Source organism: Lepidothrix coronata, unplaced genomic scaffold (assembly GCF_001604755.1).
Source record: "Lepidothrix coronata isolate B3197 unplaced genomic scaffold, Lepidothrix_coronata-1.0 Scaffold0, whole genome shotgun sequence".
NCBI classification, from domain to species: Eukaryota; Metazoa; Chordata; class Aves; order Passeriformes; family Pipridae; genus Lepidothrix; species Lepidothrix coronata.
In genome coordinates this window covers 15,616,877-15,643,803 of record NW_016690180.1, presented here as the reverse complement: position 1 = coordinate 15,643,803, position 26,927 = coordinate 15,616,877, and the positions used below count along the sequence as shown (strand labels likewise).

General features: G+C 40.2%; 1 protein-coding gene across 5 annotated transcripts; it reads left to right on the top strand.

The window, feature by feature from the left end:
* Nucleotides 1-3,292: 3,292 nt before the first annotated feature.
* Nucleotides 3,293-26,927, top strand: SLC34A2 (solute carrier family 34 member 2). Of its 5 annotated transcripts, XM_017806011.1 has the most exons (15): nucleotides 3,293-3,357; nucleotides 4,124-4,251; nucleotides 8,743-8,798; nucleotides 14,537-14,651; nucleotides 14,751-14,891; nucleotides 15,366-15,494; nucleotides 16,393-16,536; nucleotides 17,175-17,286; nucleotides 18,376-18,571; nucleotides 19,273-19,368; nucleotides 21,597-21,717; nucleotides 22,448-22,615; nucleotides 23,998-24,114; nucleotides 24,203-24,327; nucleotides 25,915-26,927. In XM_017806011.1, the coding sequence occupies exons 4-15, from the start codon at nucleotides 14,546-14,548 to the stop codon at nucleotides 26,488-26,490; spliced, it is 2,031 nt and encodes a 676-aa protein (XP_017661500.1). In that variant the 5' UTR covers nucleotides 3,293-3,357; nucleotides 4,124-4,251; nucleotides 8,743-8,798; nucleotides 14,537-14,545; the 3' UTR covers nucleotides 26,491-26,927. The 5 variants fall into 5 exon arrangements, with proteins under 5 accessions (XP_017661500.1, XP_017661490.1, XP_017661473.1 ...); XM_017806001.1 differs by lacking the exons at nucleotides 3,293-3,357; nucleotides 4,124-4,251 and adding an exon at nucleotides 8,569-8,652; XM_017805984.1 differs by lacking the exons at nucleotides 3,293-3,357; nucleotides 4,124-4,251 and having other exon boundaries at nucleotides 8,672-8,798.

The following is a 26,927-nucleotide window of genomic DNA, read 5'->3' as shown; positions in this document are numbered from 1 at the left end:
GGTCTGCTTTAATTTTCAAAATGCAAGACCAGCAGCTGAATCTGCCACACAGTAAATTTACTACACCTTTTGGAAATGGTGTATGGGACTAAGAACAAGAGTCAGTGACTTTCCAGAGGAAATATCAGTAAGTCAGTCAGTAGAAGGCACAATAGCTTGTTTGATTTTACAAATAAAGGAGTTGTACAAGCTATTTCTGCTTCCTCACGCTACCCTTTGCTGTGATGGTTTGCTGTCTGTAACATCGAGCTACGCAAGAGCACTTCAGCTTTGCAGGTAAGTGCATGACTTATCACAAACAGGAAAGACAAACTGCAACTGGTAACAACATTCCCGTGGACTGGTTCTATGAGGGGAAGGAGATGGATTGAGCCGTGGGCACTCGTTTAGTGTATGCAATCATAGTGTAAACTCTACTGGAAACCTTGTCAATTTGCTGTGTTCCCATTTACCCATTTCCAGGGCTTGTACTTTGTGACACTATTTATTCATTCATGAGAAATAGGCATGCGCTCCCAAGGCACCACATCTAGAAACTGATGCTCAGTTGCTGCCAGGACTTGGTGTACCTGTCCTGTGCATGTTTAGCATCCTTGCAGGAGCTGGGGCATGTCCAGGTCCCCGAGCACAGGTGGGCAGCTCTGTCCTGTCCACATCCCCATCACTGCTTTTCTTGGCAGGCTGTGGTTCGCAGTGAGTGCCTGAGACAGGCTTTCATCCCACACACAGTGGTCCCTATTGTTCTTAGTGCACCTGGTCTGAAAAAATCCTGGTTGTTATTTGTGATGCTAAGTTTCAGTGAAAAGAACAGCCGCAAGCAGAGGACAATTAAATCTGATCAAGGACTTCAATCTGTGGAAAAGTCATACGTAAGAATTATTCTGAAATGTCTGCTCTGATTATCTCTGAATATTACAAGCTCTGTATTTCATTCCTCTTTTATTGTATTCAACACCATTTTTCCAATAAAGAACTTCTATGGACTTTTTTCAAACTCACATAATAACGAAACAAAGTGCTCTGTGATATGTGACACGTGCAAACCCTTGCTGTGACTGACAGGGGAGAGGGCTAGTAAGTCAAATCTTGTTTCCTGCAACCAGTAACAATTTATGAGGCCTGTGGAGACAGAGTTGATAAATAAATAGCAGACCAATGCAAGCATGATGTGGGGATCAAGAACAGAACGTAACGAATTGTAAATGGGCTATATATAATTTATAGAAATTAGCATACTGTTACAGTTTTACAACTCTGAAAGTCTTGAGTTACACAGCAGCTGTAACAGAGACACCTCTTTAAATCTTAATATATGCAAAATGACACTTGTTACCTTCAGGTTTTAAAAGAAAGTGTCCTTCCAGTACAATTAAGAAGCAATTCTTGTCTTCTTGCTGAACTAAGTTATGCTTGTTACTTAGACGGAGAAACAATTTTAAAGTAAGGGAAGCTGTAGGTTTGTGATAGTGTTATTTTTACTGATAGTGCAGCAATTTTAATTAAAATGCATTAACTGATTATTAAACTGTGTTCCAGCAATCTGACAGAGATACTTAGCAAGACTTAAAAACAATAGCTTAATTAGGTCATATTATGCCAGAGTTTATCAATTGATCTTTTTTATTGTGATAAAATTAGGTTTTCCTGTTCAGAGGAATTGTTCATAATGCTTTTAAAAGTTAGCAACATCCACTTTTTACAGTAAGCAGATGGTCTCTGCTATAGTATTGCCTCTTTGGACTTGAGCAACCAGCCAAAGTTTAGATCTATTTCCTTTAGGAAAAATAGTTAATGATGGAGTCAGAAATCTGTGAAGTATACCTCTGTATTTCCAAAAAATGTTCAAATTCCTGTTTCACTAATTCAACTTAAGAATAGGACAGAGAATATTTTATTGTGACTTTCTGCTGGCATCTTTCTGTCATCATTGAGCCCAAAGGTTTGGATATTTTTTCAGTACCTTTGAGGTCTGCTTTGTGTACCCAGTATGAAAAACTGTTACAGATTTCAGAACCTTAAGGGGGCTTATAAAAAGGAGGGAGATGGATTTTTTTATAAGGGCAGGGTGCCACAACAAGAGGCAATGATTTCAAAGTGAAAGAGGGCAGGTTTAGATTAGATGTTGGAAGAAATTCTTGCTGGGAAAGTGGTGAGGATGGAACAGGTTGCCTAGAGAACCTGTGGATGGCCCATCCATGGCAGTGTTCAAGACCAGGTTGGATGGGACTTCGAGTAACCTTGATCTAGTGAGTTCCATCCCAGCCCATAGCAGTGAGGCTGGAACTAGATGGTCTTTAAGGTTCCTTCCAACTCAAGCTGTTCTATGATTCTATGATTTTCCTTTTGAAGAGAAACAACTGTGGTAAAAGCACATCACTTTCTGTTCTTTAAGGGAAACAGCTGAGGAAAACCCTGCACAACAGGGCTGTGAGGAAATGTTTTCTGTCTTGGGTTCCTCTTCAGGTTTACCTTGCATGTGTTTCAATCTTCCTTTGTAAAAGAAAATATTGGTCTTCATACTCCCTTAATTATCTCTTATAAAGCCAAAAATATTTGTATAAAAAGATGAACTGTAAACGCTTAAAATGCCACTGCCTGCATGCCTTGGTGTGTATGATGCCTTACATATGCACATGTACGTTCTTCTGAGTCAATAGAAACTGTAATTTTGTGTCTATAGCAGATTTCAGTTTTCAGTAGTTTAAAAGAAGCTATGTTTTCTTATTCTAGTGAAGTTACTCATTGCATGCATCATCAAGAAAGGCATCTGAAGTCTATAGAACGTCCTGGGGATAGAATTATGTTTAAAGAAAAAGAGTATTGCCTTTCTTCATGTGAGACTTAAGGCTGAAGACTTACATTGAATTTATACTGCAAGGAGAGTGGGGACAATTCTTGCATCTCGTGTTTCCAAGAATTAAATCCTCCAAAAGGATCCAGTTTTAACAGGGGGCAGCAGGATAGGATCAAAACATTTTATGTGGCATGGGCATCACTGAGAGAAATTGCTGTGACAGAAGGAGAAAATTTTTCTGATGTTTGGCACACTCCTAATTGCAAGATCTTACAACTGTGCAACAAGACCATTTTGCCTAATATAGTAAGAAAATTACTGTAGTGCTCACACGGGAGAGGGCTGTCCTCACACCTGACTTGAAATCCTTTCCTGATTATCCTGGCAGGAATGGAATGGAAAGGAATGGAACGGAATGGAATGGAACGGAACCGACCAGAACAGTATAGACTAGAATAGCATTGTTGTTAAAAGCATTTTCCAAACGCATCTTAAACACTCACATGCCTGGGGCATTGATCACCTCTCTAGGAAGTCTGATCCAGGGTTTGACTGCACTCTTGGTAAAGAAATACTTCCTAATGTCCAGTCTAAACCTTCCGTAGTGGAGCTTTGAACCATTTCCATGCATACTTTTGTTGGATCCCAGGGAGAAGAAATCAGCTCTCCCTCTCTACTTCCTCTTCTCAGGAAGATGCAGAGAGCAATAAAGTCACCCCTTAGCCGTCTTTTCTCCAAACTAGACAAGCCCAGAGTGCTCAGTGGCTCCTCACAGGACATTCCTTCCAGCCCTTCACCGGCTTTGTTGCTGTTTTCTGGACACATTCAAGGACCTTTGTATTAGATGATAATCATGGGTAATTGCTTATGAACTATTCATTAAGGAAAATTATTGTATTTGGTATTTATTAAATACCAGATGGTTGGATTTTGCTGTTAATTTTGTAGGTCTAGTTTACTGATCTTTACAGAACTAGTGTGTTGGACAATTGGTTGTGTGGAAAATAAGTTCAAAAAAAATAGTTTATATCAATAGATCGCCTTAAGATAACTCACCCAGAGTTGCCCAAAACTTGTTTCATGGATGCAGGCTCAGACAGAAGATGCTGCCAAGCATTTTGCAAAAATAAGTAATGAATGGTGCCATTGATGAAATAATTTGTGATTTTTCACCTGGAGTTTGAGGTGTTTAATATATTATTTGCAATGTACATTTCCACAGAGAATTAGCACATATATATATGGCCTTTGGATGAGTAGCATGTTTGTGGAAGACTATTTATTTTGTCAACAATCCTCATTTTATGTCGCTCTCAAATCTGTCTTTAGGGCAGAAGTCATTTGGGCAGAAGACAAATAAGCACAGCTACGGAATCTGAGCAGCTGGTCCATAGGCAATGTGTGGAGGCCAGCAGGCTGTACAGCGCAGGTGCAGAAGGAGTGTACAGGTTGGAAAGGTGAGATGAAGCTTCTTTTCTCTGTAAACATGCTCAACTGGCTGCTGTTAATTAAACTTGCTTGTCCTGCTACCAGCAACACCATGTCCAGTGTCAGCCAAGAGTTAACAAATTGGGTAGGAAGAAAACAATGGATTTCTTAAAATACAGATAGCTTCTAACTGTCTGTGAATAAAAAAGGAGTCAACAATGCCTACTTTCCCAAAGCACTTGAATCTGTAAATTAAGGTTTGCATAAGAGCTTGAGTATTATTATTTATTTAAGAGCTCTCACATTTCCCTTTGCTTCTTCTCTTCCCCCATTACTCGTTTGTTGGGAAGACACTATTTGCATTCATGAATATGTGTCCAAAGTGGGAGGCAACAGGAGGATGTGGAATATAAGATTGGTTGTGAGAGTGAACAGAAGCAGGGAGGAGAGGGGTGTGGTGTGGGGGCAAGGTAAGGGAATAGACTATAAAAAGTATAGAAAAGGTTAGCAAGAGGGGAATAAGATTAGGTTTCTTTTGTGATTAAAAATTTCTAGTCCTAAAACATTATCAGGTCTTTGTTTTGGGGATTTTTTTTAACAGACATATTTTAAAATTCTTAGGTACATGTTTAACACAAGCAATAAAAGTTTTGAACAGCTATGGTAAGAAAAGATTTAAAATTTTTTCTGGGATTTAGTGGTCAAAGCAGTGATATGATTCACATTTTTAGCATTCCGACTGAAATCAAATTCAGTCTACTGTTGGTGCTATTTTTTCACATGTGCCTTTTAGTCTGTACCTTTTAGTCTGTGCTGTTTTAATCTGTACCTTCTTGCCTCTGGCCAGTCCTTCCCTGTGAGTGGGTTGGAAGTGCTTGGTGCCTGGCTGCAGGGCTGTGCAGAACACCCCCTGCCCTGGACCCACCACCACCACTGCCTGTACTGCAGGCTCCAGATGAGCAATCTCTTGCACATCAGTAAATGCTGAGAGTGGGTACTGGTGCATCTTAGTAGCGAAATATCTACTAAACATGAAGTCAAAATCAGATACTTCAGGAGGAATAAAAACAGTTGTATTAAGTGACTTTAGTGGGAAACATAATCATGGAAGATGTAAACAAAATAACTCTCTTAACTCGTGTCCCAAGGATGCATTTGAATTGACAAAAATATTTGAGACATGGTAGTAATGAGAATAAACTCATTCTGTGGTGAAGGTGCTGCTCAGTTATTATAAGACCAAACAAACACTTCTGTTTAAAATTGTTTGCCATATTATTCCTCCATAAAAACTGTCTTTCCTGTGTTGAAATATTTATTTTCCTTTTTATGTCTGAAAGCCCTTCCTATAATTTTTCTCTTTGTGACTCCTTCACTTCTTGTTTTATTTCACCCTCCAATTCCTGGCATTGGCTCTTTTGAATGCTGTCTCTTTATGACTTTATTCATTACTCAGCTTTGGAAATACATTGACTATTGTAACTCCATTAATTTCTTTGCATATCATTTATGTAAGATAAAATGCACAGTATAGTAATACAAATAACTGTTCTGGCTGTAATTCCCACTGAAATTAGCACTGGCCTCTCTCTTTAATGATCAGGGTTTTGTGTTTAGATATCCATAAGAGGGAAGGCTGATTTATACTCATGTTGTTCCCAAATGTAGACAACTAGACTTGCTCAAGGTTTCTGAACAAGATAATATAGACAATGGTGTTTCTAAATGATGGAAACAATACCAATTCTCTTTGGTAAAGAGTCACATAGCTGTTTTCTAGATTCCCACCATCTTAAATGCACAGTAAGTGTTTAGCACTTACTTAGTGCTTTCTTTGGCTTTGTGGAATATTGAAAATTAAATTAAATTTTATGAGAGAGAGTTTCTCTCTGATGTTAGCTGAGAGCCATGCTCATGCATGCTGTCTTTTAAAGCTGTGTCTACTAAAAGAGCAAATCTTATAATGTATTATTGTTAGTAAATATGTATCTTGGGCTGCTCTGACACCTTTGCAGGATGGATGGCCATTCTTTTACTTTCCTTTAATTATTTTTGTTTTAGTTGAGACTAAGATGCACTTGATTTATTGTACTAGGGCCTGGGTCTTAGACATGGATGGGGGTTGATACTTGCACTACAAGCATCCTTTTTGTGGGGCAGATCTACAAGGGAACTTGTAGCCCAGCTCTCTGCTATGTAGACGTGTTTGTTGCCTGTGCTATAACTTCTTGCAACATATAACAGTGACAGGACAGAGTTCACCTCCCACAAAATTTGCACATGCTTGGAATTTTTTTCTTATTCTGTGTTTGAAACATTTTCTGTGTTTGTACTTCCTGTTAAGTGCTAGACTCTCACAGGTAGTGTTGCAAATAGCTTGCAGAGTAATCCAGCACCTTATTAGATGAAACCAGGAGCCTTGAAATTTGCTTGCTTGCCTTATTTTACTAAATGTTTCCTATCCAAGAATATTTTTTTAAATTAGATCAGTTGCTTCTAAGTAATCTCTAAAGGGGGAAGATAGAGCATTTGGTTATTCTTCCTTAGCAGAAGCAGCATCTTTTGAATCAGTGCCAGATGCAAGAAAAGCACTCTGGACTATCACTCTGACTGCCCTGCTGTCCTGGGAAGGATTTCAGCCTCTTCTCTGATTCTGAATGAAGGGAAGGCTTCTGGGACAAATAACATCCACTTTCATCCCTCATCGCTAGGTCCTTACGGAGGTTCTTCCAGAGTGACTCTGTAGAAGGTCCACCCTGGACTGCCAAAGACAGGCTGTAGGTTGCCTGCCTTTGTATAAGTAGCTGGTTTTATTTTCCTAAAGCTCTGTGTGGGAGTTCAGTGGGTCTGATATAGAATTGTTCCCTTCCTAACATGTTTACTTGGTCAGTGCATAGGATTGTGCTTAGCAAATGGAATGAGCAGTGTTGGAATAAAAATGCTGTGGAAGACGTCATCATACTTTGGTTGAGCCACGATGGGGTACTTGAAGTGTACACATCTCATACCTTCCCACTGTCAGAGCTGGGTTTCACAGTGACTCCGTAGAGAATAAGCCACAGCTCAGGGAAATACAAGAATTCCCAGTTAAAAGATCCACCTGCTTTCCTGCATGTAGGGCATCAATTAAAACCTACTATTTTTAGGTGCAATGTTAAAGTACAGTTCTGTTAAGAAACCTTCTTTTGTGAACCACCAAGGTAGACACTGTGTCCATTTTCTATTGCTAATTTCCACTTTTGGACAGTTCTCCACTTTACACAGAAGAAAAATCAGTTTCCATCCTTTCCACCTCTGTGTAAACTGCAGGTGGGGAGGGCGAGGCAGGGCTGGTGCTTCCATCCTTGGGCTACAACATGAGCCCTGCCCAGTATGGTGTGGGCAGTGGGGTCGACACCAGCAGAGTCACTGCAGACAGAGGAGGTGCTTGGCCATTCCACTGCCAGGATGTGATGCTGCATGAGGGGCTGTGGAAGCTTTCATGATCACCGCTTATTAAACATTTCTGATGCCGACACAGGAGAAAGGTGAGTTCTGACTCACTGATCCAAAGGCTGAGTGTCTCCACAGGACTGAAACGTGCAAAAGCAAGAGTTTTATTTTACTGTGTTACTAAGTCACTAAGCTGCTGGGAGATATGACTGCGTACAAGCAGACAAAGCAGATCTGCTGATTAGGCAGATAGTTTACAGCTTATTTGCTCAGTATAAGTTGCCTGTTGAAACAGAAAAATTTCAAAAAATAATAAAGTACAGTGCCTAATGCAGCCCTCCCCACCAGCTCCTCATTAAGTTCATCAGTAGAACAGGCAGCAATGCTGGTGACTGCTTTGTCTAATCTATAATGCCACATGGTATTTATTGAATAACATATGTATTTGTCATTCAGTGGTCTTCATCACTGGCATTTTGAATTTGATTATCGAAAGTGTCCTTACATCTTTAAATCTCATTTGGAAGGAGAGCCACAGCCAAAATGCTAATGAGCTTGCCTTAATTGCAAACATTGAGCACCGATAAGAATGAAACTCCATCCTCTGTTCTAAGAAGTTCTTACGTGTTTCCTACTTACATTGCTTTTTATCTGATTCTCCTTCACTTCTGTTCTAAGGCAGATTAATAGGCACCTGAACAGACAAATAACAGTACTACATCTCCTTCACACCCTTTTGACAGACTTTTGAGATTGCAAAATATTTTTGGAAAATTATTATTGGAAAAAAGATTACTGAATGATCAGGTGGACAGCAATTTTTCATGCTGGAACAAACCGTTCCTCAGCACTCACATGAACACATTTGTAACTTGTACTTAAATGCTGATGGGACATTTTTTAGAATGTGATAAGTGTGAAATAGCCTGTAGTTTTATCAGTCCTGGTTGCTGCCCACTCCTGCTAAAAAAAGTTTTATTGTGATCATTAAGTTGCAGGTAGGCAGTGCCTCTGGACTGTAAAATAGGAATGTTAGTGTGCAGTGATGAAAGCAAACTTTGCTCAACACCTGTCTATATATATTGCAGGTTTCAGTGGCTGCCCAGTTGATCCGTTCACTCTGTTGTCTGGGAATAAAGACGTGGTAAGTAAGAACAACTAAGACTGAGTTTTCTTCTTCTTTGAGCTTGTTTAGCTTGCAAATCTGAAGTTCTGCTTTTGCAACTTAAGGAATGGCAACAGAGAGCTAACACAGGGAACTGTTGTGGCATATGAAATGTCATTCAACTGTTAGCATTTTCACCTTGTTTTCTTTCAACTGCATTTATGTTTTAAGGAAGTGACAAAAAAGTAGTTCTGGAATCAAACTGTGGTTTTTTTTCCTGTGAACAGCTAGGGCTTTTTTTATGGAATATGATAAAGAAAAAAAGCATTTTGTTAGCAGCTGCCCCCGAAAAAACCCAACCAAAAACCCAGCCAGAAATAACTGCCTATAGCAAAAGAAAGTATTATTTTAACTATTATTTGGATTGAAAAGAAGTGAGATTTTAAGTCACAGTAATCAGTGGTATTGGATACTGGAAAATGTATGGGATATTATTAATGAAACATTGGAAGGGAATACGGTCAGTTGGTGTGTTAGCATAGATCTTGTGTAAAGTCTGTGTTCCTCACCACGGCAGTGTCAGGCTATTCTTGATGGAAACATTTTCTTATGCTAATTTGGTTTGATACACGGAGGTAAAAGGAATACATTAGTCTAATGTAGTTTGCTCAACTAATGTGGCAGTAGGCAATCAGCTGGTTTCTCAGTAACTTTTATTATCAGCTCTTCCATTAGATCAGTAAGTCTTTTTAATGTCATTACTTTTTCCTCTCTCTATTCTTTACTGCATGTTTTGTCTTTGGGAAGGGGTAGATCTGTTCTATTTCCTTGCTGGTTGGGGTTTTTAATTTTCTTGTTGCTTTATTCTGAAAAAGCAATTGTTTTATTTAAACACCTACTAGGTATTTCAAGTAGTTCACTGATATTTCCTGGCTCTGGCTCCTCAGTGGTAGTTTCCAGTGCTTTTCTTAGTTGTGAACTCAAAAATGAATGTTTGGGATTCATCTCTCTCTGCACTTCCTTAGAAATTAGTTCTTTTTGCTATTTTGTTTCATGTGATTTTTTTAGTTTTGCTATGTGTTAGATTCAGGCTTGTGAGCAATGAGTTTCAGGAATCCATAGGGATAAACAGTGAGTACAATGCTTTTTTTTGTAGTTTTCAAATATCTTTTTTTTCCTTTTCTACTACATGAGTTGAAAGTTTACATCCTGGTTAAGTCTGCTAACTTATTCAAAGAAAAAGCCCCAGGGAAGTGGCTGGTGCCAGAGAAAAGACTTGCTCCTAGTAAGGCTGAATCATTGAGGGTGTTTATTTAAGTTGTTACTGGTTCTGTTGCACCTGGGGCTTTGTGGCTGCCATGGAACAGGTTCTGGGGCAAAACTATCAGCTGATGTAAAACTACCGAATGAATTTGTGCTGGCTAAGGATCTTTCTTTTTCTATCTCTACATGATGTGCTTCTATGTTGGAAATTATATATTTTGAGGGGAAAAAGACAATATTTTTTCAAACTTTATACAAGAAAGGTTGCCATGTAGCTTGGTATTTATCCTTATGAAGTATGTGTGGTAAATATTCATATTTACTGTCACATAGTCAGATATCAGATTAGCTGATAAATCCCTTTTTAACATAAAAACCGTAGCTCCATGGTGAATGATAAGGAAGTGATGTATTTTTGTAGAAAACTGAGAGAGAAGGAGGAGAGGGAGAGAGAGAAAATGGGGAAAGCTTGGCTGAACCCACAGCCTTATATGGAGCTGCTTAAGCAATCTGTAGATAGCTTAAGCAATATGTATGGTCACGTTGGCAGTTGTTGCAGTTATTACCAGTTAATTTCGAAAATACTGCTATTTTCTTCAGTACTTTTTATTTCATATTGGTTTGACTGAGTCTATTCCCCAGGATTGAGATTTCTTTAAGGCTTACTGGTTCGTAGCTCTTACTTCAGGTACAAGGTGGCCTTTTGGTGAGCTGTCATGGGTGGAGAGGTACGAACAATACCACCTGGGCACATGCAAGTGGTAGTTCATTTTCTCTGTGTTAAATCCAGCTAAACAAATACATCAACAACTGTTTCTAATTTAAAACTGCAAAGCACCAAGAGTGCAGCCCTGCAACAGAGGCAAAGCTGTTACAGCCCAGTGAGTCACTGAGGAATGCAATATAGGGCAACTGTGTGACACCTAGTGTTGCTCAGATAATTCCCCAGGGACTTTAACTCTTTGAAATGCTGCAGTGAGAGAGTCAGTATGGATATAAAAACCATGGGAGACCACTTTGCTCTGACTTTTTCCTCCCTCACAGTTTATTTTAAAATTTGAATGCCATTGATTATTTCCATCTATCTCCCTCTTAAGAGGGAGAGGGTTCAGTTTCTTTTGAAGTTAGAAAGGATGTCACACATAGTTAGCATTTCCCAAAGACAAGGAAAGACTATACTTACAACGAAAGAAGTGCACATGATGGTGTGAGAGGATTTGCCACAAGGTTCACCAAAACGGACTGGATTACAGTTTGTGCAGGCATTAGTTTTCAGACCTTTGCAATATGCATAGCATATTGTGACCTGCCACTTTCGGGAGGAAATTAGCTCCCATTTCAGCATAGCTCCAAACAGGAGGATATCCAAAGTGCCGGTGTGAATCCGGATGTGAGCTCCATGACTTCACCCCGGGTGCAGGCACCCTGGCTGGTGTCCTGCCAGCCAAGGAGGGAACCAGATGCACATCTCTGAGACACGTGGGCTGGCACAGGGGTGGGCAGAGCTCATCACTCCAGCACCTCATCCAGCAATCGTGGCTGTCCCACCTCTGGACCTGGACCTGTGCGTCCAGCTGAATGCAGCAAGTTTTTGCAGTGTGTGCTGTCATTGCCCCGTTCTCTAACATGTTCCTTTGCGGCATAGTTGTCTTCGGTGTTCAAAAGTAAACCACTAATAGGGTTTTCATTGTCATTTATATCTTTCATCAAGGATGTTGGTCTTTAACCCAGCGCCTGACGTCAGCCTTTCCAAAGGCACATGTGAGCTGCCAGGGAGCAATGCAGTCAGCTTTGTCACCCCACTGCTCTGCAGCACACACATCTGCTGAGTGTTTTATCAAGACGCTAATGCTTGTATTTGGGCCAAGGAAGAATTCTTTGAAGGGAAAACTGTAGAATGTAGATTATCCTTGTAGCACAGCGATTAATTAACAGTAAGTAGCTGTGAGCAGGACTCCAGCAAATAGTATCAGGTGTCTCTAAACTTCTCAGCTGTTCCTTTTGACAAGAGTCAGGATCTGGAAAAAGATGACAGCTTTGGTAGTGCTTCAAGGATCTAGATGGTTTTGCTTTCATCACTCCTTGATACCACTCACACAGAACAGGCTGTTCTAGTTAAACCTCTGTAAATCCAAATGCTTGAAGAAACGCTGTAAAGACCTCCAGTATTCAAATCTGCCTTCTCAAACGAGAGGTTGACTAGGGCTCATATGAATAACTTTACATACATACCTATACAAAAACTTCCTCCACAGAAGTGATAAACTCTCATTCTATGGCATTTGATCACATAAAGCAAAACCCATAATAATACATGACATACCTGTGGGATCCTGAGCACCTCAGGAATATGGGAGATGCTTATGAAAAAATGCTCTGCTGAATTCTTGAATGAGTTTATTGAGGAGACACGGGGCTGTTTTTCTGGCAAAGTTTTCGAGCTCCTGTTTCTTTAGTGAATACATCAGTTCAGTTTCCATACAATAATCATGCAGGCTGAATCCTTCATTTCCATACTGAGTGTAAGAGAAGAACTGTAGAAGTACTGATGGCATCTCTAGGAGTAGTGGTGTCCAGCATATTCTGTGTCTTCATAGTTGGAATACATTGTCAATGCAATTTCACCATTTGACTTCCCAGTGCATTTTCATGATTGCATTTCACTTAAGAAGAACTTGTGCAGAGCAGTTATTTTTTTAATAGCTCTTTAAATGCTGAACATGTATAAATGAAACTCGTTTAACAAGATGGGGATGTTCTGACGTAGGTGGGGTTGGTGGTTGTTTTGGCCTGGGTGAAAATGCAAGAATTTGCTTCAAGCAAATGGAAACCCTTGTTGAAACAAGCAAGAGTGACTTTCATCTATTTTAAGATCTTTGTGTATCTTGGGAGCTGCTATAGTTCTTACACCACAGATAAAGAACGTGTAAAAGCATAGATATTGCAAATGAAATTGTAGAATAAGTTTTCCTGCTAATGAGGAAGGAGAGATACTCTTTTCTTTGTGGAGAGCCAGCAAACAATACCCTCCTCTGTTAGAGTAAGACATGAGTGATTTTGTCTGTGACCTTTTCTTTCCCAGGAAAAGGAAGAGGATGTGCGGCTTACTGATGTGGGCAGGGACAAAACATTTTCACCACCAGCTACATAAAGGATTATGATTAAATGAATGATTAATTATACTCCCTTAGAGTGGCTGCTGCTTGTAGCTGAACCTTGTTTACGGGAGCATGATAGTCCAGCCCAAAAGTCCTCCTGACTTTTGGAGGCTGGGCACAGGGGCTTTGTTTATGAGGAGCATAGGAAGCAAATTTGCTCACCGGTGTTTCAGAAGTGTGACAGGGTGCCAGACGTGGTGGTTGTGGGGCAGCTTTGCCAGCAGCACTGATCGACTCGTGTGGCAGAGAGGGTAGAAGAGACAGATCTGAAGGTGAGGCTTTCTTGGGTAGGGTTCACTTCTCCCATCCTTTCCACTGAGTTTTGGATGTGCTGGCTGAGCTCACCAACAAGCCTAGAAAGATAGAAGTATTGTGTATATTGGCTTGTCTCTCCATGATCACCTTCCCCCTCTTTCATGTCCTTCCCTCTGGCTTCCAACATTGGCGAAGTGAATACATAGGACTCTTCTAGGCTTTGCCTTCTTTTGTGCCTGGGCTAGGATCTATTAAGGGTGCTTGCACCGGTGCTGGCAGGATTTGGCCATGTGATTTATTTATTAATGTTGAGGTGCATGTCAAATATATTCAAAAGGGCTCAAGAAGGATGAGGATCAGAGGGAGATCCTACATGACGTGGGTGAGATGGACCTTGCTGCCACTAGCTTATCTTCATTTGCAGCATCAGCTGTGAGTTACAGGCAAATATAGACCTGCAAATGGTCACTGGTCTCAAACTGTGCTCTTGTCCAGGCATTCAGCAAACATCCTTCTGGAACTTGAAACCCTGGGCTCTTCCTCCACCTTGTCCAGGGTTCTCCTTTCCATGCTTCCATGGGAATGATGCAGTAAAGGCAACAAGAACATTGTGTTCAGCTTGCATGACCCAAACTAAGCAGCGTTTAGGGAAGAACTTTTTTGCTAAGGTCGATGTATTGAATTACCAGTTTGGTAAAGGCAGTTTCTTAAATCTAGATGGTGGAAGAAAATAAAACAGTTCTCTGACTTCTTCCTGAAAGGAGCTGAAGTTAATTAAAGAGAAGAAATACCTACTGTTTGGAAAGCAGAGGAATCTTTGCTTTCATGACAGTTAAAAGTGTATGAAAATACAGATGTGAGATGGAAAGAATTTTTTTAGTTTCGTACACAAATAAACAGTGATTTAAAAAATAATTGAGAAATCAATTTCAGAAATTAAGGAATAATCCATAAAGATTAGTAAAAAGTTGTGTTCAAAGGCAAATTGCTTATACTCCATTTCCATCTCCTTCGTTCTTAATCTTAATCATATCTCCCACATACCCTGTTGTAAGTTGAATATAGACTGCACGTGCATTTTAATCAACACTACTTTATTAGTTACAGATCATGGCTCCCTGGCCTGAGGTAGAAAAGCCTGAAACCAATAACTATATTGGGGACTCTTCCAAACAAAACCAGAACATGGCTGGGAAAGAAGGAGAAAATCACAAAGGTAACGTGCTCACCAGTGAGTTATAGAGGTATATAAGTTTTGGGGATCCTTGGAAAGGATGGAAAGTAATTAAACAATTTTTTACACATTCTATTTCAGCAGGCAATGTGGCTTCACTTGGAAATAAAGGGGAAATTCAACCTGCATTTTCCACAATAGCCTTGATAGATGAGACAAGGCCAGAGCAAGGCGACCCATGGGCTCTGCCGGAACTGCAGGACACTGGGGTCAAGTGGTCAGGTAGCCATTTCTCCACAAATAAATTACCTGCATTTTTTTTCCCACCACTTCTTCTCTCACCTTCTCTAAAAGTTAACGGGGATCTTATACTTAGTCAGCTAAGAAGGATCTGGAAATCATACTGCTTACCTTCCTTAAAACACAAACAGATATATGGAAAACAGTCCAGCACTAATATGGTTTTATATCCAGGCTCCTGTCTTTCTTTACTCAGTAGGGTCACTATAAAATGAAGGGTCAATCTCAAATTTTATAAGGCTTTTGTCACATACCAAAAAACTTTTTTGGTGGTAAAATTAAGTAAACAAAATACCTGCTTCTGCAGTCACAATGTGATTAAAAACATTCTTTTGGATTTAATCACACATTGAATTCACAGCACCGTCTTTGTCTCCATAGTCTCTGCTTTTGTGCTAGAGTGTTCCAGAGAACACTTCAAGCAAGTCCTTTATGCATAATGTATTTGTTTTGCAGAATTAGATAGAAAAGGAAAAATCATTCGTGTACTCTACGGGATAGGGAAGTTCATTATGCTGCTTGGATTGCTCTACATGTTTGTGTGTTCCCTGGATGTTCTGAGCTCTGCTTTCCAACTGGTAGGAGGTATGAAAATGTTTAAAATATTAAGAATAAACTGAATAAGATGGGAAATTTCATCTGAGCAACTTAGTTACAACTCTCACTCTTCAAGAACATTCTTCATATGTTTTGAGACAGAGATTCAGGAGTAGCTCTGACTGAAGACTGACCTTCATTTGTTTGGAAGGGCCTTTCTTCCTCAAATTCCAAAGAACTGTTGATGTGGTTATTGGCCCTGATTTCTTAGTAGTTTCCTGTTACTTTAGTGACAGTTTATATGGATACATCTGTGCATAAATCTATCACATGTGAAAGACATTTCAACAAGTTGAAATATGAAAACTGTGCTCTTGACCAAAGCATCCAGCACTAAAATATCCCCCAAAACTATCAAAGATGAAAACTATTGAAATGTATTTTTTACATTTGCCAAACTTCAAGGGTTGAATTCAAATGAGGAGTTCAGGAGTGGTTATCATATGAGTTTCTGTGGAAGTATTTTGGATTTTTGGAAACACAGAAAGCTACAGGGACAGAATTAATCAGTATAATTAAAATAGTTTTCCTTGAGACGGTAATCAAAAATACCAAGTAATAGCATTTAAATCTATGCATATGTGGCTTTTGAGCGATAGTCTTTCCTCTGATGGTAATGGTTTTATATGCTTCTCTGCAAAATTCAGTAAAGCTTGTTTAGTCACTGAAATGAGAGAATGTAAAGTATTCTCTAACAACTGAGAAGCTGAGAGTTCAGGACCTAAATCTGGATCCCTGGGCTGCATCACCTTGTACTTTTTTGAGCAGCAAGCATGGCTATATATGTGTCAATTAAATGGGTTGAATGATCTTTAATTAAACACTCTGATAATTTCTGTAGACTTTACCTTGCACTTCCCTCACTCCGAGAATATATTTTTTGTAGGTAAAGCAGCAGGGGACATATTTAAAGATGATTCAGTGCTGTCTAATCCTGTCGCGGGATTGGTGATTGGAGTTCTGGTGACTGTTATGGTCCAGAGCTCCAGTACTTCCTCATCCATCATAGTCAGCATGGTGTCCTCCACATGTAAGTCTGCTTACAGTATCTTCCTACAGATTACTCATAAATCTCATCTGGGGTGCAAACATTCCCACCCGCGTTCAAGTTGTGGAAGCTTTGGGTGTAAGAATAGAGGCTGCAGGAAGAGCTTTTCACAGCTGTTGCCTTGATATAAAATAAAATTTTAAAAATTAATAATGATAGTATTAATAGTAGTAGCAATACTAGTAGTACTAGTAATAATAGTAAGATCACAACTGCCATGAAAATCATTGGAAGCCTTGGCACTGAATGCCTTAATTTTGAAATTATCTGCATAATTTTCTAATGTTAGGCAGTTACTAAACTTCATCTGTTTCTGCGGCATCATTTCTAAATTCTGCAGTAAGTAGGCAAATGCCTGGGAAAGAAGAGACTTTATCTTACTCTGGCCCTCCAGTATGTGGTGAAAAGGGATAACCACGGGCTGCAGTTTCAGTCAGGACTATGGGAGTGTCATGTTCCCATGGGATTTGATTAAAGTAAACATTTGGATCACAGTACCTAATCCCAGTGACATCAAGGGAAGTCACGGATTCAGTGACATTAATAGAAATCTTCATTGAAGCATAGAGCTTGCTGATGATCTGATTTTCTCATTCAGTGCTTCCTTTTCTGCTTTCCAGTGCTAACTGTTCAATCAGCTATTCCGATCATCATGGGAGCAAACATTGGCACCTCAGTTACAAACACGATTGTGGCACTCATGCAAGCTGGAGACAGGAATGAATTTAGAAGGTATTGTATTTAAACACTACACCTGAAAAGTTGTTTGTTCCTTCTTTGTAGGTTTTCTTCCATTTTCCCTATCACTACTACAGCCATTCAAACTTTCTAGTTAGGAAAGTCACAAGCATGGCCATGGCAAAGGTACAACGTTGCCTATATATATGGTTTCATATACTTGAAGAAAAGCATATTGGGTTCCTTTAAAAGTTTTGTGGTTTTGTAAGGATCCACCATTTTTAATGATCTTACACAAGGATAAATTTTCAGCTGCTCCCACTATGCCACCCACCTTTAATTATGTCTTAGTTATTGGAGGGCTGTATAAGAAGTTAATATTACATTATTTTTGTCTAGTCTCTTTAAACAAGATTTCGATATTGAAGGTTTTTTAAGTCTACAGTAAGCAAGACCTGGTAACTGTAGAGAAATTATGTGTTCTGGCTGTCAAACACATAAAGTGACAGCTTTTAGACCGCCACTTGACATTGCCACTGAGAGAGCTTTCGGCTTGCTGGAGATGGGCAGTAAACTTGGCAGAGATGGGAGACTTTGGTACCTTGTCGTCTGTGCCATACTGGACATATGAAATACTCTTCGCCAAAGTCTCTGAGGGGAGAGTTGTGGCTCCTCAGGCTTTAGAGGAGAAGATGGAAGGGAGCTGTACACCAATGGCTTGCAGGAACACGTGAGAGGGCCGCAAAGCTCTCTCACCCCAGGATTCAGGGAGAACAGGTCCCAGAGGAAATGACTGGCTGAGGAATAAAAATGTGCCAAAAATGGGTGAGAGACAAAACAAATGTAGGTTCTACAGCCACTTCTTTTTTCAGATGAGTACTCTTGGCAGCCTTGTGTTAAGGATCTCTTTTACCTTTTCTAGTTTTTCTTGTTTTACTCACCTGGCTGGCTCTTTAATTGGTCAACAGTGTGGAGACAACTTAATGCTCCATAGCCAAGTAGCCATCTCCTGTGACCCTGGAAATGAAATGATTCCCACCTTGAAATGGGCTTCATCCCCACTGCTATGATTTCATATCTAACTGATGTTGTACATATTTTGTCTAATTAAAAGCAATCCTGGTTTTTAATTTCTTTTTCCAGGGCCTTTGCTGGGGCAACAATCCATGATTTCTTTAACTGGCTTGCTGTGTTTGCACTGTTGCCCATTGAAGTTATTTCTGGCTATCTTTACCATCTCACCAATGCTATAGTTGAGTCCTTTCATCTTGAAAGTGGTGAAGATGCCCCTCAGCTACTAAAAGTTATCACAGACCCCTTTACAAAGCTCATCATTGAGGTAAGCTTTTTCTCACTTCAAGTAAGCTGCTTACTTGGTTCAGTCACAGCTAATCAAAATGCTCTGAATATGAGAAGGGTTCCCACTTCTTTCTCTATGTCCTTGGCTTAAAGCTCATTAGCAGATGAATTCTTCTTTTTATTCACATTTCATAAAACCCCAGCTCTATAGTTCCTGTTTCTATTTCCCCCGCATTTCACCTTAATGATGACAGACCTAGCTAGGAGGAAGGAGAAGGCAGGTGAGGACAAATACAGCCATGTGAGATGGATGGGAAGGCAGCCTGTTGCCTAGACATTGGCAGACAGTACTAGCTCAGACAACCTGGCACAGCCAGAAAATCAGTGTAGGACCTGACATAATTGCGTGTATCTAGAGGCTGGGGGGGAAAGAACACATCTTCTAAAATGGCAGTAAATACAGTCAGGCAGTTGATTAAACAGAAGGGGAGAGATGAAGTGGTGGATGATTTGGGGAGAATGAGACACAGTATTTGTGCGTGTAGAGTTGCGCCTTTTTGTCAGAGTAAACCCCCTCCTACATGTTGGGCAGCTCCAGCACTAGAGATGATTGTGCAGGCTTATCATGGTTGGGATTCCAAAGGGGGTTGTTTGAGTAGAGCTGAACAGAAGTTTGTGATGCAAGTTGGAATAATGCATTTTTAAAATTTTTCTTCTTCTTCTTTTTTTTTTTTTTTAAAGCTTGATAAATCAGTAATAAATGCAATTGCTACTAATGATGAATCAGCAAAAAACAAAAGCCTGGTCAAGGTCTGGTGTGTAACTGAAACCAATGTGGTGAGTATTATGCTAAATTAATTGTCAGGTACCTCAGGAAGTGTATTACTGATCTGTAGCTGACAATCCTTATCGTAATATTGTGAACTTAGATTTTTAAATCATGGGGTTTTTTTCAGCAGAAAAAGAATGAAAACAATTTAAGGCAGTTTTTCCTCCACTTAAACAAAGGATGGTCACCCATGGTGACCTTGACCAGGCTACTTTCGGTACCATACAGGCCCTCACTTATCAGTACTGCTGGTTTGGAGCCAAGTCTTTCATTCCTTTCACACACACAAATGTCTTTAAACTGTGATACTACTGACTCCCTGAAAGTGGAAAAAATCTGCAACATGGGCCAAAGAAAAGATCTTTCCAAACACTGTTTATCTACTGATCTAATAAGTTTTAGTTTTACATATGTTAGGGTGACCTGGTGGTAGCTGGTTATATGCAGCTTTCTTGGAAAACTGCCCTTGGAGAAAGCCTCTGTGGGGCTGTGCCCTGTTGTTCTTCACCCAAACAGCACTGCAGCTTGGAGGAATCTCTTGCCCAGATTGACACCTATGAGTATTTTGATAAACTGTGGAGTTGAGTGTTTTGTTTGCATTGTTCAGCTAACTAGTAATTAGAGCATAAAATATCCTTTGATTCCCTAATTAAAGTTATTAGTTGTACTTGTTGTCATGTATAGAAAAGTAATTCCTGAAGTGCTGAGGCAGGAGATACTTAAGAAGACAGAGTGGAGGTTGAAATGAAGTGCCCAGCTCCTATTGAATGATAGTCTGGATGGCCAGTGAAATGCTAGCTAGAGAGATAGTACCAGGAGCAGAGCTGTGCTCATCTGAAACTCTGCTCGGGTTACACTGCTGAGTATCTGGGTGTTTCACCTCGGGGGGGCAGGGGGCTTGGGCAGCTGCCCTGCTGTCAGACCCCAGCCCGTGCTGAGCCCCGAAGTCCTACAGAGGACAGGAAACTACCCTATGTGGAAAGTGTAGGCTGAAGGAAATGTGTATTTCGATATACATGGTTTTATACTGTGCTTGTCTGTAGTTTGGCTGTGTACCTACTGCTCAAGGATATAGTCAAACTACAAAAACATATGAACCCCATAACAGTTTGACTTTAACTTGATGGGGGAAAGACGTTTAAAGCAAAACATAAACATTTTGATCTAATGCAGCTGCTTTGAAACTCAGATGTTTGAAAAAAATTCAGGAAGGTGAAAAAAAAGATTGTGCTGTGTTTGTAAAGGCTGACATGATGGGGAGGCTGGAGCCCAGGTATGGGGGCACTAGATCCACTCTCATCCTTGCCCACGTGCATCAGCTGGAAGGTGTTGAGAATGTAGGTGTCTGTAGGCGGTACCCTGATTTCTTGTTCTCCATTTCTACAAAAGAAAATCACACAAACATGTTTAAAAGATACCTGCTGTTCAACAGCATGGTTCAGAGTCCATTTGGCTGTTAGTTGCTCTCCTGTGGAAGTACAGCTCAGTCAACGAACTCTTCCTTAGTCTGCATAAGGACTTACGGACTTGGTGTCAGAATGCAGCATGTCTAGGCTAGGAGTCCTTATAAGGAAGGTTTTAATGTCATAAATAGAAATTTAGGTTCAGCTCCATAATAATAATGTAATTCATAGCTCTTGTAATTAGCTCTTAGATAGCGTTTGAACATTAAAAGGAAAGTAGTAGCAGCACTTCTGTTTCTACAGACAGGGAAACTGAGGCGCGGGAAGGCGCGCGAGCAACTCGTGCTCATCCAGCAACAAAGGCTGCACTAGTATTGTAGCATTCTGAATCACAGCCCTGGTGTAGTACTCACCAGACCATTAACTGCTGTTGAGATGACAGTAAAGAGGTCTTTGACCAAGGAAGCTGTGGTGCTGCCTGGAAAAGGAACGTCACTGTCTTGCAACTGCAGCCTTATGTGAGCCTCCCTCCACTAACTGTCATCAGCAGTTAAGGTTCTTAACTATTAATGACTTGGTGCTATAGTCATTACAACGTAGAAGATTTTGGGGATATTTTAATCTTTAAATGTTGTATTAATTGGCTTGGGTAACAGCACAATGATTTATTTCAAGAATGCGGAAGTTTCACCTTGACATTAATGTGGTGCCAGCTTACAAATCTGCCCTTAGTTGATGAATCCTTGGTTGTAGTAAAAACCTAACACTTTATATGAGCTCTTAATAAAAGGTTGTAAATGACTGAACTATTTTCTCTGTCTGGCGATCTTTAGACACTGCAGAATGTCACAGTTCCATTTCCAGAAAACTGCACATCTCCTGACTTTTGCTGGACTGATGGAAACATGACATGGACTCTCAAGAATGTAACTGAAACAGACTATATCACTAAATGTAAGTAGTAGAATTCTTTCTTCTATGGCAATATCTTTACATATGTATATAGCTTTTTGATGGTGTTAACAGACCACTTCAGAGGTGTATCAGGAAGCCCTTGCCTGCGTACAGACACATGGTACCAGTGCAGGTGTTGTCCGAGGAGCCTGTGCTCTGCTATAGCTATGCAGCTGGAGTTACCGGCATCATCATGGTATCTGGCTGCAGATGGATCTCTTTCCATGCTCCTTGATATCAGTAATTGAGGTCTTCAGTATCATGTCACCCTCGCTGTTCAGATGGCTTGGAGCTATGGTTACTTTGTTGTAATGGTTTCTTGGATATCTCCATCCCTATGCATGCCCTGCAGGAGTTTCAATGGCCCTTCTCAGGCACGCAGCCACCTCTGGGAAAACCTGGCCCAACATCCAGCTTGGAGCACTCCAAAACTTCCTCCTGCCATTGTCCTTCTCTGCCTTGTACATGGTCACCCAGCTCTTGCCTGCTCTGTCAGGGTGCCTGCTGTGTGTTTTATAAGCATGTCCATACAAGAGCTTCTCCTGCCCCACTCAGACATAGCTTTTTTGGAGCAAGGGAGGTGGCATTTTCTCTCTTTGCATCAACCCCTCAAGCTGTGTGTGCTTTGGTCCCATTTTCTAAGTGACTTGTACAAAAACCAGGGCTGGGCTTAGTTAGGATCACAAGCAAAAATGTGGATAGGCTAATTAATTTTCCATTTCTTTTTCAGGCCAGCATCTCTTTGTAAACTCAGACCTGCCTGATCTTGCCATCGGTCTTATCCTTCTGGCTTTGTCCCTGTTTGTTCTGTGCTCCTGTTTGATAATGATCGTTAAGCTATTAAACTCTGTGCTTAAAGGACAAGTGGCGAGTGTTATCAAGAAGACAATCAACACTGGTAATTATCTGCTTTTCCTGAGGATTGTTTTCAGGAATGACGAGGACACTGAACACATTTATTGATATTTCCCATTCTGGCAGATAACATAACATAGTTTAAAGAAAATAGTATTGAATGAAAATCACCCCCCCACCCCATATTTTTTCTCCCAAGCATATTTTTTTCTTTCTTTTAAAAATCTAACAGTGAATGGCTTGATTGAGAAATGCAGCAGATTAACAGCATCAGAGACCAAAGTCCAGGCTCTGTTTCTTGATGTATAATCATTAGCTGTTAGAAATGTAATGTTCCCATCCTCAAAAGATAGCACTGAAGTGCTGAGACTGTGATTGCCAGTTCTGGCACAGAGCCTCCATGTTCCTTCCAAAGTAAGTTGACAAAAGTTTGTAGTAATTAATGATCTTGTCCTGTTCCACTGCCTAACCCTCTCTTCAGCAGGATAAGGCAGCTTTCAGTAGTGGTATTTTCTGTCTTGCCCTGTGCTCTCCAGGTTTTTTTTCAGCTTGGATCCACTGAGTGCAAATGTTGGAGTTTTTTTCGCTTGGCTGCTTTTCCTGCATACTCTGTTGAACGCAGAGATTGGAACCTGTAGCAGAGAAAAGCAGTCCTGGCATAGATCCCAGGCTATGGTTGAGGAGAAGGTTCACAGAAATGGGGAAGGCAACAAAGTGGTCCCCAAGCTCTCTTCTCTTCTCCTGGACAAAGAATATGGTCTGAATTAAAAACAAGGGGGAGAAAGTAAACAGCTGCCAGTTACTGTTTATTTCATTTCTGAGCTGCTCAGTGTTCCTCTGTGTCTTCCCAATTGATTAAGTTCTCACTTCTCAGCTCACTCATACATCTACAGACTGCAGGGGACCATTGTGCCTAGTTTTTCTAATCATCATGTTTAGTTTTCTTTGCAAGAGCTAACAAGTAAATTTTTAGGAGATGATCTGCTTGAAACTAGTTAGAACAAACCACCTGATTTTGTAATGATGCTCCTCAGAGCTTCCTGAAGATCTGATTCATGCAGAAGGTGCCTGGTTGCTGAAACCAAGGCTCTCGAGACACTTAGAGGGTTTTGTGTTGACCTCTGTGAAAACATTTCTGATACCTCATTGCATTACAACACGTATGCTACCCTTGTTTAGGACGAATGTCCACCTAGTCTAGTACACATCTCAAAGTGCATCCAGTGGTGGAAGGCTGGAGAAGGAGTGCAGCTAACAGAATAAATCAGAGTAGTAGGACTGACTCTGACCCCAAATTGCCATTTAAGAGAAAATAGGCAAAAAATATATCTATATTTTGAGTGCTTAGTAGTCTTCACTAATGTGTTACTGTTACACAGAGCATTCTGTTGTACTAACAACAGTGTTCTCCCTCTATTCTTTTAGATTTCCCATTTCCTTTTACTTGGTTAGCTGGATACCTGGCTATGCTTGCAGGGGCTGGTATGACCTTCGTTGTCCAAAGTAGTTCTGTTTTCACATCTGCTATTACACCCCTTGTTGGTAAGTTGTCAATACTGTGTTCTATATCCCCATGTTTTATCTTCTCTGTTTTCCTGAAGCCAACTCAATCCTGCTTCTTTTCTCACAGGCATTGGCGTTATAAGCATTGAGCGCTCTTATCCCCTTACCTTAGGAGCTAACATTGGCACAACCACGACAGCTATACTTGCGGCTTTAGCAAGTCCAGGGAGTACATTAAAATATTCACTGCAGGTCAGTATAAGCCAATGCTTCCTTGACTTCATTTAGAAGTTGCAACCTTTCTGAAGAAAAACCTGGCAAAATTTGATCTGATGCAATTATGCCATGGATGTCATGTCTGATTTTGTGTGTACTGTTATTGACAGCTCATTCATTTCAACTGTTAGAGCAAAAAGGTTGTTAAACATTCCCAGAATGTCAATATACAGTTAAATCTTGCTTTCATAAATTGGCTTGATCTGAGTGAATTAATTCAGAACTGAGACAGAGTGGGCCACTTGAACCCTGAGCGTGGGGTCTCTGCAGCTTGGAATTCAGTGCCCATATATCTGACAATCCTCTTGGGGTTACTGATTTCTGTAAGGTCTCTTCTCAGGACCCTGACTCAGTTCATGCAGTGTACAGGGACTCCTGTAGCCTAACTGAAGGCTGCACAACCCTTAAGCTGGCAAGCTCTCTGTCTATCCAAGGTTGCAGTGAGCATAATGTGTTTTTCTCATTGTAAATGTAATCTCAGTGGATTTTATTAAATTTCTTGTTGCCCCAAACTGTTTGAAAAATAGGCAGCTTGGCTTTGGCCTCCCATTTTCCACCTGGTAAAGAACCTGGCAGCAGATCACATTTGAGTGAACATTCTACATCAAAGAGGGAAAAGATAATGACGTTTCCTTTGTGAATAAGACAAATGTTTTTTACTAGCCCAAATAAATCAAGAAAATTAGTGAAGCCATTTTATTGTCCTCAGGCGTGATAGAACAGATGTAATCATGAGAAGATGCTATCTTGATAAAGCTCAGATTTCATGATAACATACTGGTTTTATAATGCACTTTAAAAATAAACTTCTGTACTTTCATATTTACTTTGGTCTGATAACAGTTACAGAATGAAGATAAGGTGAGAAAGGAATGTACTGTTTTGTTCAGTATATGCTTATTCTGTCTAAGCAATTTCTGAAAGCTTTAGCAAAAGGATGTCTCTTGATGCTTATTTTTAAAAAAAAAAATTGAAATATGTGAATTGAATGATTATAACGACCCAGACAAAGTCCTATTCCAGGAATCTCCTCAGTGCCCTATAAACTTATAGCTAAATTTTGTAAAATCCAGGTCTGTATCATTAAAAATTTTAAATAGCCTCTGTGTAATATCTAATTTACACTTCCCATATTTTCACTAAAAATTATGGATGCAGAACCCAACAATGAACAATTCTCACATAGTTCCCATGCCTTACTAACAACAGAACTGTTTGCTGAGACCTGTTTGGTGTTTCAGCTTTGTTTCTGATGGACTCCATTTCTTGCACTTGGAAGCTGCATTTTAATACTTCTCCATCTGCAGGGGGATCCAACATCCGCTCTAGGCCTGGCTTGTGTTTGTAGGCAGTGATCTTTGCAATGTGTGAGGCATTACCGAGTCCTTGTTTTGTGCTAGGAAAGGCCCTGCAGTCAAATAGCATGAAAGACAAGAAACAAGAGTAGGGAGTAAGGAAAGGGAAACTATGGAGTCTGAGTGCCACTGGAAGTTATTAAAATGTCAGTAGGAGCATTTTAAAGACCTTTTGGCTAATGAACTTCTCAAATGTTTTTGCTTTCAGATTGCCTTGTGCCACTTTTTCTTCAATGTCTCTGGGATTATTCTGTTTTACCCAATACCTTATACCCGGCTGCCAATACGCATGGCCAAGACCTTGGGAAACACAACAGCCCAGTACAGATGGTTTGCTATATTTTATCTTCTAGTCTGCTTCTTTCTTTTGCCTTTGTTTGTATTTGGTCTGTCACTGGCAGGGTGGCCAGTCCTTTTGGGTGTTTGCCTTCCCCTATTCCTTTTTTTTATTGCTGTGGTTGTAATTAATGTTATGCAGAAAAGGCGACCACATTCGCTGCCTGAAAAGCTCCAAAACTGGGATTTCCTACCCATCTGGCTGCACTCCTTAGAGCCCTGGGACAACATAATTATGGCTTCAATTGCCTTTTGTGGGAAACACTGCTGTGGCTTCTGCAAGTGTTGCAAAGTCAATGCTGAACAGGAAGGTGCCAAAGACAAGCAACTAAAAACTACAGAGGTTTATGAAAACACCATGGCAATGGCTGATGAAGAAAGAGGTGGAAGAAGAGCACCAGCTGCAGCTTCTGTTGACAAAACAGTCACAAACAACACAGCCTTATAGTAGCGGATCAACCCATATTAGCAGAAATACAGCATAGGACAGTCAGGCTCTTCAAAACTACCTTGGACTATGCACTGAGGACAGAGTGAACATTTTGTTAGGTTTCTGAAACCGGTGATACATCACTCATCAAGGAATGGAGTCAAACAAGCTTGACAGAGTCCCTAGAAAATCTGTGCTCGGTTGCAAAGCTAATGACAGATTTGCTCACAGAGGATCTACTATGAGGTACCTTCCTCCAATGCTATCAGTAGCAAACAAAAGAAATCCTGCTGTAGTCCCATGAAGAGAGAGATGAAAGGAGTGGTAATCAGTTCAAACTTAAAAAACAAACAAACAATGCACTTGTAGAACAGCCTATCTAATCTACCGACTTATTCAGCAGAAGTTACTTTATAATACCTAAAAAGCTCTGGAAATTAAAAAAAAAAAAAAAA